Source organism: Coturnix japonica, chromosome 4, assembly GCF_001577835.2.
Source record: "Coturnix japonica isolate 7356 chromosome 4, Coturnix japonica 2.1, whole genome shotgun sequence".
NCBI classification, from domain to species: Eukaryota; Metazoa; Chordata; class Aves; order Galliformes; family Phasianidae; genus Coturnix; species Coturnix japonica.
In genome coordinates, this window is record NC_029519.1 from 77731448 (window position 1) to 77742656 (window position 11209).

General features: G+C 48.8%; 2 protein-coding genes, 1 long non-coding RNA gene and 1 pseudogene across 3 annotated transcripts in view; 1 reads left to right on the forward strand and 3 right to left on the reverse strand.

Annotated features, from left to right (window-relative positions):
* LOC107313871 (T-cell surface glycoprotein CD8 alpha chain-like) overlaps nucleotides 1–6173 on the reverse strand; it is a 30317-nt gene extending 24144 nt beyond the window's left edge. Inside the window, exon 1 of the transcript XR_004306911.1 lies at nucleotides 5980–6173. The gene's annotated coding sequence lies outside the window, so the exon portion shown is untranslated. The remainder of the gene's footprint in view (nucleotides 1–5979) is intronic.
* LOC116653328 overlaps nucleotides 1–9911 on the forward strand; it is a 35017-nt gene extending 25106 nt beyond the window's left edge. Inside the window, exon 4 of the long non-coding RNA XR_004306913.1 lies at nucleotides 8366–9911. This is a non-coding gene — a long non-coding RNA (uncharacterized LOC116653328). The remainder of the gene's footprint in view (nucleotides 1–8365) is intronic.
* On the reverse strand, nucleotides 6700–7945 carry LOC107314071 (annotated as a pseudogene).
* Nucleotides 9912–9924: 13 nt separating the features above from the next.
* The window catches only part of LOC107313872 (T-cell surface glycoprotein CD8 alpha chain-like), a gene marked incomplete at its 3' end in the record, with an annotated part of 3352 nt that continues 2067 nt past the window's right edge, over nucleotides 9925–11209 (reverse strand). Inside the window, 3 exon segments of the mRNA XM_032444441.1 lie at nucleotides 9925–10239; nucleotides 10241–10332; nucleotides 10915–11206. Of these exon segments, the coding sequence (XP_032300332.1) occupies nucleotides 9925–10239; nucleotides 10241–10332; nucleotides 10915–11206 (699 nt within the window).

Genomic DNA, 11209 nt, shown 5'->3' on the forward strand with positions numbered 1-11209 from the left:
GAGCCTGGTGCAACTATGGCAGTAACACACAACCAGACGCCCTTCTCCTCACGATGCTTGAACTCCGCAGCTCTGCACTCGTCTCCAGCTTACTCCTCGCAACGGATTATCTGTTGGGTGAATGGGACTGGTCTTTGCTTTATGACGTTAATCCTGAAACCATCCAGCAGCTTCATGCTGCTGCCTTACTTATTATGTCATTAGATGTTGAAAAGAGCAGTGGGCCCTCATTAGCTCCATTCCGCACCACCCCTGCCCTAGTCACAAATTCTGGAGAGCTCTCCAGATGAATACTTCAATTTGTGTGGAGCCACGTACTTTTCAGCTAAAGTCTCAGCCTTCTAATACTTCCAAATCGCATCTCGAACATCACAGCTCCTATCTTTTGCCTTATTCCGAGACGCGTTCTCTGTATGGAATAAGCAAGACACTCCCCTTTGAGTGCAGTGGGATACCACAGGCTGCTTAAAAGGTGAAACCATTAGCAGCTGACAGTTAGTTTTTGTCTTGTGTGATGGAAAAGGGTCATTATTAGGCGAGCCTTTCTTTTTTTGAAATAGTGATGATCGGCTGATCTTTGTACGGGGTGTTGTTCATTAGGCAGGTTTGCTTCACTTACTGATGGTTGTTGTTTTTTATGTTTGGTTTTGTTGTTTTTTTACTGTTGTTCCAAGGTGTAAGTGCGAAATCTACGAGTGAAATTACACAAGGTTGAATATAAATAGGCAACCAACATCATAACTTAGTAGTGACCACACAAACAGATGAAGCAAAGCCAATAGTGCTGCCATATCAGCCAGCATCTGGTTCTGGCAGGAGGATTGGACAATCCAGACTGCGGTCCATCTCCGTGAAGCTGATAGACCAACCAACAGTAAATTAGAAGTTCCCTCCTAAGATTTGTAACCATTGTAGGGATTGCAAGTAGCACTAACCCCGTCCTGGGAAGTTTATCCTCAACTGCTAGACAATGGTCCCAGAAAATCCCCCTATCTGTCCTTGTCAAGGTTAGGAGGGAGTCTGTGTGCTCCTTGGTGGAATGCTGAACTACTGATGGTAGGTGGGTCAGGCTGTCGGGATTACAGCAGTACAGCTACGGAGACCCTCACTCAGATAACCTGACTGTGGCAATGGTGGGCTTATGCTGAGCAGAGGTGCTCGGATTGTGAGTTCCGTTCACATGAGTTTAAACACTTGAGAATGGTTTCAGTGTCTAACATAAGATAGATTGCTTGAGCAGGTTCAACTCTCACCATCATTTACCCTGAGGAATTGCGCATAGTGATCTGGTAGACATAAAGCCTTGAGATTCAGTGCAGAACTACAGCAAGTCTCTGCGGTGTGGCGGGAGAAGTCAGAGTGCGCTGCAGAACTGCACGCTTGGTTGTCTCCTGCCTCCAGCTGCAAGAAAAATCGCCTGCTGTGCCTGCAGGAGTGAATTGTTCACTGGGCTTCCAAATTGGGTGGCAGCATATGGAGCTATTTCAGCGACTGCTGCACCTCCCTTAGCTTTAAGGCTCATTGGAGAGATGAGGTGCACTGAGGAGCCTGGTGGCAAGCTGCTTGATGCAAAGCCATCATCTCTTCTTGCACGAAGCTTAACCCTTTGAACACTCGGCCCTGGGTATCAACTTTCGCAGCTCAAGCATATGCATGGTGTGGAGATATCTGACCTACTGCTGGGTTTAGGGCAGCCTCTGTGGGGGGATGTGAGTGTGCAGGAGCGGTTGTTGGTTTGCAAATCTGTTTCTTAAGCAAAGGTTGAGGTTTTTACAGGTAGAAATATCCAGTTGTGTAGTATTGTATGGCTGCTTGTACGTGGGTAAACACACAGGTGGACGATGTGTGTGAGTGTTGCAACATGAGATTTTAACCAAAGACTTTGAGAGCTGCAGGCTCTGCAAAGAAAAGGGGAATCAACGAGTTGTGCTCAGATAAGGGCACTAGCTCCATTTCACACCGGGATAAGCTGCATGTCTGAAGTCTGATGGGTTTTGGACCTCCTCATTTGTTTGAAACAAATATTGTGATTAGAGATAAAGCTGAAAACTTCTTAGAATGATTTCAATTCCTCCGGTACTAAGGAGGTTCAGTATTCTTATATTAAACAGAGGGATGAGCCAGCAAGTGCTGAAAGTCAACACAGGTCCATGCGTACTACGTTGCTCCCACTAAGCCCATCTTGCAGGGACTCCTCGTGCTGTATACACAGCCAGACTGTAGGAGACATGTGTTCTAACTGTTTCCAGAAGAGAGAAAGCACGCATCAAAAGACACACGCGTTATGCTGAGATAACTTTATTGTCTGACGCAAGCTTCCATGGTATGGAATGAACTTCCTAGCTTTAACTATCTGAAATGTCGTTAAGTCATGTGGAGTACAGGTGCTTGACATACTGTTGCCATTCTCTTGTGTTACCAGCGTTATCACACTCCATGCACAGAAGGCAACAGATTGGTCAGTGCTCAGTCTGCCCTTTGTTGTGAAGGACGCTGCTCTGGTTGTCTCAGATCACTCCTCACTTTGCATGTGGCACCCAAGAAGGTCTGCTGCATCATCTCCCCAGGCACAGAGATGAGGCTCACTGTTCTGTAGTTCACGCACGGTCTTCCATTCTTAAAATGGGAGTGATGTTTCCTTGCTATCTACAGTCAACTGGCAACATACACTCACAGTCACGGTCTTTTAAATATGATTGGAAAGTTCTGGCAACTCACTCAGAACGCTCTCCTTGCATGACCCTGAGGTGCCATGGACTTGATACTGCATTGATTTCATGAGACAGTCTCAGACTTGCCTTTCTCTATACAGTGGGAGGTATTTTGCTTCCCCAGTCTCCAGCTAGAGCTTCAGGGATGTGAGAGACAGAGGAAACCTGACTGACAGTGAAGACTGAGGCAAAGAACTCGCTGAGTACCTCAGCCTTCTCTGTGTCTGTTTGCAGCAAGTTTTCCCCTTCTCATTTATCAGAGGGGTACACTCTCCTTGGTCTGTCTCTTCTGATCAATTGTACTGTATAATCCCTTCTTCTTTTTTCACATCCCTTGCCAACACAGTTCATCTGCACTTGGCTTTCTTACCCATCTCTGCATGTCCAGACAGGCATTTCTGTATTCTTCCCAGGCCACACATCTCTGCCTATACAAGTCATCCCACAGTTTGCTCCTGTGCTCTCAGAAGGGCATCCTTCGAAGGCTGCCAGTTCTGCTACACTCCTTTGTTCTGTAAGGACAGCTTCCCAGGGGAACTCAGACAGTAAATCCTTGAGTACTCTGAAATTTGTTCTACTGAAGTTTGGGATCCTGATTTTGCTTTTTGACAGAGCCATCCTCAAGATCACAAACTCTACCAGAGCGTGTCCAGTGCATCCCAGAACACCTCCAACCTAAACCTCTTCAATGAGCTCCTGTTGTGCTGGCGAGGAAACAGCTCCAGGAACATTACACCTCCGGTTCAGTTTGTCTAATACCCGCACAGAAAGTTATCCTCAACAAACATGAGAGGAGTCTCTCGGGATTCTTGCAGCTCACTGTGTTGCTTTCTCAGCAGACATCTGGGGTGTTTCAATTCCCCCACAAGATGAGAATGTGGAGATTACGACAAATTCTGCAAATAAAAACAAGAAGGTCTCATTAACAGGCCAGCAGTAGACCCCAATCTTTATTACCTTTATTGATATGGAAATACTTGGAGGAAATTGGAAGTAAGATGCCCCTACTAAAAGAGGCAATAGGTCTTCCTGAACTTTTATGTACTCCTCTTGTAGAGTTTCATCTAACACATCTCTAAAGACAAGATGCTGTGTGTAGGCAACCGTACTCCATGGCAGGATGAGAATCCAGTCCCAAGAAACATTCAACCTAATGCATTCACCGACGGGTTCCCTTCCAAACAAACCACACTGAACCACTAAAAAGAGAAGTTGTTCTGGCTTTGGTCAGATTTCTGGTTATAAGGCAGAAGCAGCTCAGTGCAGCACCTCACAAAACATGGGACAGCTTCAGCCATCCACAAGGCATGCCAACAGCTTTCAGCTCCTGCCCCACGTTCCTCCATCAGGCAGTGAAGTCAGGCACTCCTCAAAGCTCTTGATCTCACTTCAAAGGTAGAATGGATCTATTGGCAACTGAGAAGAATGTATTTACAGCAGACACAAAGAGCATGCTTGTGATGCTATTAAATGGATGGACAAGCCAAATGTTCTCATTTTATTGTAAAAAAAAAAAAAAAGCTGCTCTACGTTGATGCTGTCCTAAACTCTAGCAAGGCCTAGAATAACAGATTATAGAGGCTCCACAGCAGCTTTCCTTCTCACCAAAATAAGTTTGAGGCCCAAAGAAATGGGCCCAGGGATAACCAGACAATTCTGGCCCATTTTCTCACAAACAGCCTTGCACCACACAGCATTTCATGGTTTCTGCATTCAGAACAGGGGGCTTAATCGCAAAACAGGAATACAGGCAAACACATCACAAATAACAGCAGAGCCAGAAATAACAACTGAGACAAAAATACACCAGCAACGGGGAAACTGTTGTTAACTGCATATGTGCAAAGCTGCAGCGCTTACAATGTGTGAGTGGTCACTGGAGCAGCATCAAAGGCATGAATGTTGACACATTTATTTGTCAGTGGTGGTCGTAGAATAAGACCACAAAAAATTCTGCTTTGGAAAAAAAGAAGTAAAAATTTGCATGCCACTGGCACATGGGGCTTTTTTGATGGGTTTCACGTCACAGACCTGCCTTGAACAAGCAGCATCTGAAAAACAATTGCAAAGATAGAAAGGGCTGGGGAAGAGCCATTGTCAGAAATAGGTGGACTTGGAAATCAAACTGCATATGATTTGTGCTGTAACATTCCCACTTCTTGTTTGCTCTTCGAAGAAAACAGTGTGGTTTGAGATCACACCAGACCACATAGGATGAGCAAGAGAAGGTAGAAGAATGTCTGACGAGAACATAGCCTGAGGCCAGAGTCCACATCATGGAACTTGTTCCATTTTGAGCAGGTCTGGATGTGATGTGAGTGAACCAAATGGCAGAGACGCATCAGTCTGTAATGGATGATTTAATTTCAAGGAGTGTCTGTCAGTCTGAATCTCAACTGAGATACTGCAGCAAAAAAAAACAGCCCGAGCTCTGGATCTCTACTGGACTTCTTCAGAAATCATCCTTCACTGAACGCCACCTCTTCACAGAAGAGGGTCCTGATGACATCACATCCTCTCCTATAAGTTACGCTGCCTCCAAAGTTCAGTGACAAAGATCAGCCGCGCTGCGCTGCCCGCCCGGAGGACGATGCCGGGTTCTCTGCACTGCTCCTCCTGCTCAGCCTGGGCTCTGTGAGTATGGAAGCGGGCTTACGGGGCACCTGTGCTGGAGGGAAGAGGACATGGGGGAAGGCATTCCCCCTGCACCACGGCCAAGAACATGGGCAAAAGGGACCATGGGGAAGAAGGGGCAAAACCCAAAGGATGGAATTCAGGGCTGCTCTTGGACTGCGCAGGAAGTGGGAGCAGTGGGACTGGCAGGCGATACGCAGCAGGAAAGAGCTGTTCAGACTGGTGTTGCTGGAGGGATGGGGAAGGGGAGAGAGGGGCACGGGCAGTTGTTAGTGGGGAACCACTTGGCAAGAAGCTGGGAAAATGGCAGCAGCCCACACAAGGCAGCTGAAGGGGCTGCTCTCAAGGCCAGCATCCATTCTCCAGAGCCGCGCGCTCAAAACACTCAGTCCAGGGACTCCAGCACGGCACACAAGTGTGCTGGACACGATACCTCCTCCGCTTCACCCTCACACCCACCTGCCTGCCTGCCACGCGCACCGCACCAGCAGGGAAGAGCCTGCACAAAGGCCGGGCTTTCTGAGCAGCACCTAGGGGAATGGCCGACTTCTGCCCCAGGCTGCACCGGCGGCCCGCGAAGGCTCTGTGGTGTGAGGCTCCATTAAGCTCTGCAGGGTGTCAGGGTGCGACTTACTTTGGCAGTGTGTGATGTTGATGGTGATGGCAGTGAGGAGCAGGAGGAGGCAGGTGCCAGCCAGGTTAACCCATATGAATGTATCATGGCAGAAACGTGGTGTGTTCTCATTGCTTGTTCCTGCAGGAAGAAAGGAGAGAGAGGAAAAGGGAAAGGCCCAGTTGCAGACATCTGCCTGCATCCTGAAATGCCTGTATTCAGCAGACTTTAATTTGGGCTCTTCTCATCAAAGTAGCACTGCTGGCAGAGCCTCTGCCTCCCCACATCTGGGTTACCTGCATCTGGGCCCTGTTGTGTGCTGTTCTTCTTGTTGACCGGGCTGCTCTGGGTTGTGGCAGTGGGTGTGATGTGTTGTCCTGCTGCTGTTTTCTCTACTGGAAAGAAGAAATAAGTGCATACAGACAGCTATGACAGAAGAGCTTCCTCCTATTTATGTCAGAACACGACCAGCAGTGAAATAACATTTATAGCATCTGCTTGGAACAGTGATGCTTTCACATGCTGTATAGCCCTGGAACTGAGGGATTTGGGCTCCTAATTTGTTATCTGTCCCCTCAGTTTGTGTGAGCTCTTTGTTATCTCTGTTATAAAACATGTCCTGAGAGTCATGGGGGTTTTTGAGTGTCTTTTTGAGATGCTGTAAGCATATGATTGCTGCTGGGACTTAATGTGCCAGATGCAGTTTGTGAAGAGGTGGTATCTTTGTGTCCTTTGTAACTCTCATCCCTCAGAGCTGCTGATGGGATAGAGAGGTGCAACTGGGGTTTGCAACCACTGCTGTGTTTGGGCAGGGCTGGTACCATGAATGGAGCTGTTGGGCAGAGAACCTGTATGAGGAAGAGCAGTGCCTGTGTGATGAGATGGTTTGGGAAAGAAGCAGGGCCATGGGGAGTGTGGGTGATGGGCCGGGTTGAGAAGGCACAGGCAGGGGAGCTGAGTGTAAGCGAGGTGGGTGAAGCTGTTGCTGACCTGGGAGGAAGGCAGGTTGTCCAGAGCTGAAGTGCAGCTCCTGGTTGATGAAGTTGACACAGTAATACGTCCCCTGTTCCCATGCCGTGAAGGACTTCACCACCAGCCGAGGGGAGTTTCCTCTCCAGATTACCTCAAAGTTTGTAGATTTTTTGTCACCCTCTTGCACTGTGTTGGAATAAGATTGGGTACTGGAGACAATGAAGTGAAGGTTCCCACTCTTGTCCAGGTGGATCCAGAAGATACGTCTGTTTTTCTCGTAATGCAGGCACTCCAGCTCCAGCCGCTGTCCCTGCTGGGGGTGCTTCATATTCCACTCATGGAACCTGGCCACCATCGTGTTCCTCTGTCGCTGGGCACCGGTGCTGCCTGTGGGCAGAAGTCGGCCATGTCCCCTCAGGTGCTGCTCAGGAAGAGCTCCCAGGTCCTTTGGGCAGGGCTCTTCCCTGCTGGTGCGGTGTGTGGCAGGCAGGCATGTGGGCTGTGAGGGTGAATGTGGAGGGATGGCCTCCAGCAACACCTGTCTGACCTGGGTCTATTCCTGCTGCATATCGCGCTGCAGTCCCACCGCTCCCGCTTCCCTGTGCAGTCCCTGAGCAGCCCTGAATTCCATCCTTTGGGTTTGCCCCTTCTTTCCCTGTGGTCCCTTTTGCCCATGTTCTTGGCCGTGGTGCAGGGGGAATGCCTTCCCCCAGTGTCCTCCTTCCTCCCAGCACAGGTGCCCCGTAAGCCCGCTTCCATACTCACAGAGCCCCAGGCTGAGCAGGAGGAGCAGTGCAGGAGACCCGGCCATCGTCCTCGGGGCGGTGCAGCGCAGCGCGGCTGATCTTTGTCACTGAACTTTGGAGGCAGCGTAACTTATAGGAGAGGATGTGATGTCATCAGGACCCTCTTCTGTGTGCAGTCCGTGTTCAGCCTCTGTGGTGGAACAGTGAGAAATGATTTCTGCAGCTCTTCATCTGTGATCCAGGACTTGGGTTTATCGTGATAGCTTTGTTGTTAATGTTACCTCAGGGATTTTGCTGCATTGTCTTGTGTTGAAATTCAGACTGACACAATCTGCTGTCTCTCAGCCATTTGGGTCACACTCATCATATCCACCCTGTCAATAACAAGGATAAGACCTGTTCCATTCTCATAGGCTGCATGTTATGTTTTATGCAGCAGATTTTATGATGTTTTCTTCTATTTTCAAATTGATCCACGCACACTTCTCATTTCTGTGTCCATGCATTGCTGACATGTAGCTGAGTGCTTCAGCTCAGCTGTTCTCTTTATGGTTTCTGTGCAGAAGGTGGTGTGTGCAGGGCAGGAGGTCTGTGATGTGGCAGCCATCACTGCAGCCCCATGACCCACACTCACGCACGGTAATTCTTTTCTTAATATAAATTGTTGTGTTCTTGTTCTACAACCACAGGGACTTCCGGCCTGCCAAAAAACACCCTGCTATGCCTCAGCACTGAGGGCCCTTGCTGCTGCCTCCAGGTGACCACTCACACGTTGGTAAGTGCTGGGCTTCCTGCAGCTTTGCACTTATAGTAGCGGCCGTTTCCCTGTGCTGGTGTTATTTGTGTCTTCTGTTGTTATTTCCTGGCTCTGCTGTTATTTGTGATGTGTTGCTGTATTCCTGCTTTGCAAATGTGCCCCCCGTTCCTGGATGCCAGAAACCAGGAAATGCTGTGTGGTGCAAGTGCTGTCTTGTGAGAAAATGGGCCAAAACTGGCTATTGCTGGGCTCATTTGATTGTGCCTCAGAGCATTCTGGTGAGTAAGGAAAGCCACTGTGAAACTTTCTGGAATGGGGTAACTAAGGTCGGCCAAAGTTAAACTGTGATGTTTGAGATGCATTTACACAAGGTCATGGTGAGTCCTCACCTGCTGAGCAGCGGCCATCAGCAGCACTGATGGTGCGACTAAGAGAGTTGGGAAAGAGAGATGAGCTCTCAGGTTTGGAAGTTCTTCCTACCTTTAAAAACAAAGGCATCACTGTTTAGTATATGTAGAGGCTGTGCTGAAATTGGTCTGTATTTAGTTTATTTCTGTTAAACAATAATCAATGGGATATGGCTGAGGAGAATGTAGACAAAGTCCTGGAGGGAAGGGAGAGTCTGACAGGACTTGGAACAGGGCTCAGGAGGACGTGAGTTTGAGATGAGCGATGTTGGTGCTTCCTGTGGGGATTTCAGTTGGAAAAGTGGGAGGGATTTCCCACCATGGATCCCTGGTCAGATAGAGAGATATATTTGAATATAGCTGGAGTCAATTTCTTTTATTTGAAATATTCTTTTATTTGAGAACTGTGAATGAAAGCTAAGAAAAAAAAACCTGAGAGCATTAAGAATTAGTAGCTTCTAAGAGGGAATACCTTGGAAGTGAGAGGTAGGTTGGGGTATGAGAGGTGAGTTTTGGGTGAGGCTGATGTGTAGGCATAGAAGGGTCATCCAAATGGCCGCGCTCCATCAGGGCAGCTGTGTGTGTTGCTGATGGGATCAGGGCGGTGCTTGAGGAGGACGCCTGTGTGCCTTCTGCTGAGCAGCCACGCAGCACTGCTTGCTTACGGTGAGCTCCGTCCTGCAAGGGATGGGCTTGTGGTGAGCGCGAGTGACGCGTGGCTGTGTTGATTTCAGCACTGCTGATGATTCCTGCTGTTGGTATTGGAAGATCTGTCCACTTTAGCAAGGAGGAACTAAAAATATCAATGAAGATTTCTGAATTTACTTTTAAATCGCAATCTTGCATTTGAAATTGAGGTTTCATAACAGTGTAGAAGAATACGGATTTCTGGTTTAAGGCAGCATCTGTTAAAGGATACGTGTGGGCTGTAAGCTGACTAAGTGCCCATCAGGATCGATCTCCCTCCATGATTCCCCCCCCCCATTTAGTTTCCCTGTCAGTACTGTGGATTGCTTTCAGTGAATTACAATGTTGAGCCAGAGCCCATTCCCTGGAGGAGGGGGCTGTGCTCTGTGGTGTGAGGCTCCAGGAAGCTCTGCAGGGTGTCAGAGTGCAACTTACTTCGGCAGTGTACAATGTTGATGGTGATGGCAGTGAGGAGCAGGAGGAGGCAGGTGCCAGCCAGGTTAACCCATATGACTGTATCATGGCAAAGATGTGGTGTGTTCTCATTGCTTGTTCCTGCAGGAAGAAAGGAGAGAGAAGAAAGGGGAAAGTCCCAGTTGCAGACATCTGCCTGCATCCTGAAATGTCTGTAGTCAGCAGAGACTTGAATTTGGGCTCTTCTGATCAAAGTAGCACTGCTGGCAGAGCCCCTGCCTCCCCACATCTGGGTTACCTGCATCCGAGCCCTGTTGTGTGCTGTTCTTCTTGGTTACCGGGCTGCTCTGGGTGGTGGCGGTGGTTGTGGTGGTTGCTGCTGTTGTTTCGACTGGAAAGAAGAAATAAGTGCATACAGAGAGATATGGCAGAAGAGCTTCCTCCTGTTTGTGCCATGAAATGACCGGCAGAGAAAGCACTTTCATAGGATCTCCTTGGAACAGTTATTTTTTCACATGCTGCCCATCCCTGGAACTGAGTGACTTGGGATCCTAATTTCTTATCCACCCTCTCTGTTTGTGTGAGCTCTTTGTTACCTCTTTTGTAAAAAATGCCCTGAGAGTCATGGGGCTGTTTGAGTTTATTTTTGATTTGCTTTAAGTATGTGCAGGCTGTTGGGACTTAGAGGGCAGGTCAGGTGAGGAAGGAGGTGGTGGTTGTAGCCACCACTCAGAGCTGCTGGTGGGATGGGATGGTCACTGCTGAGCTGTGTGACCACCTCTGTGTTTAGGCAGGGCCGGTACCGTGAATGAAGCTGCTGGGCAGGGAGCCTGTATGAGGAAGAGCAGTGCCTGTGTGATGAGACGGCTTGGGCAAAGAAGCAGGGCCATGGGGAGTGTGGGCAATGGGCTGGGTTGAGAAGGCACGGGCAGGGGAGCTGGGTGTAAGCGAGGTGGGCGAAGCTGTTGCTGACCTGGGAAGAAGGCGGGTTGTCCCAAGCTGAATTGCAGCACCTGGTTGATGAAGCTGATACAGAAATAGATCCCCTGGTCCTGTGCCGTGAAGGACTTCACCACCAGCCAAGGAGAGCCATCTCTCCATGATACCTCGAAGTGCTGAGATACTCTCTTATCCTCATGAATGATCGTGTTGTACAGAGAATTACTGGAGACAATGAAGTAAAGTTTCCCATCCTTGTCCAGGCGGAACCAAGATGCTCCCCAAGTGATTCTGGATATCTGGCACTCCAGCTCCAGCCGCTGTCCCTG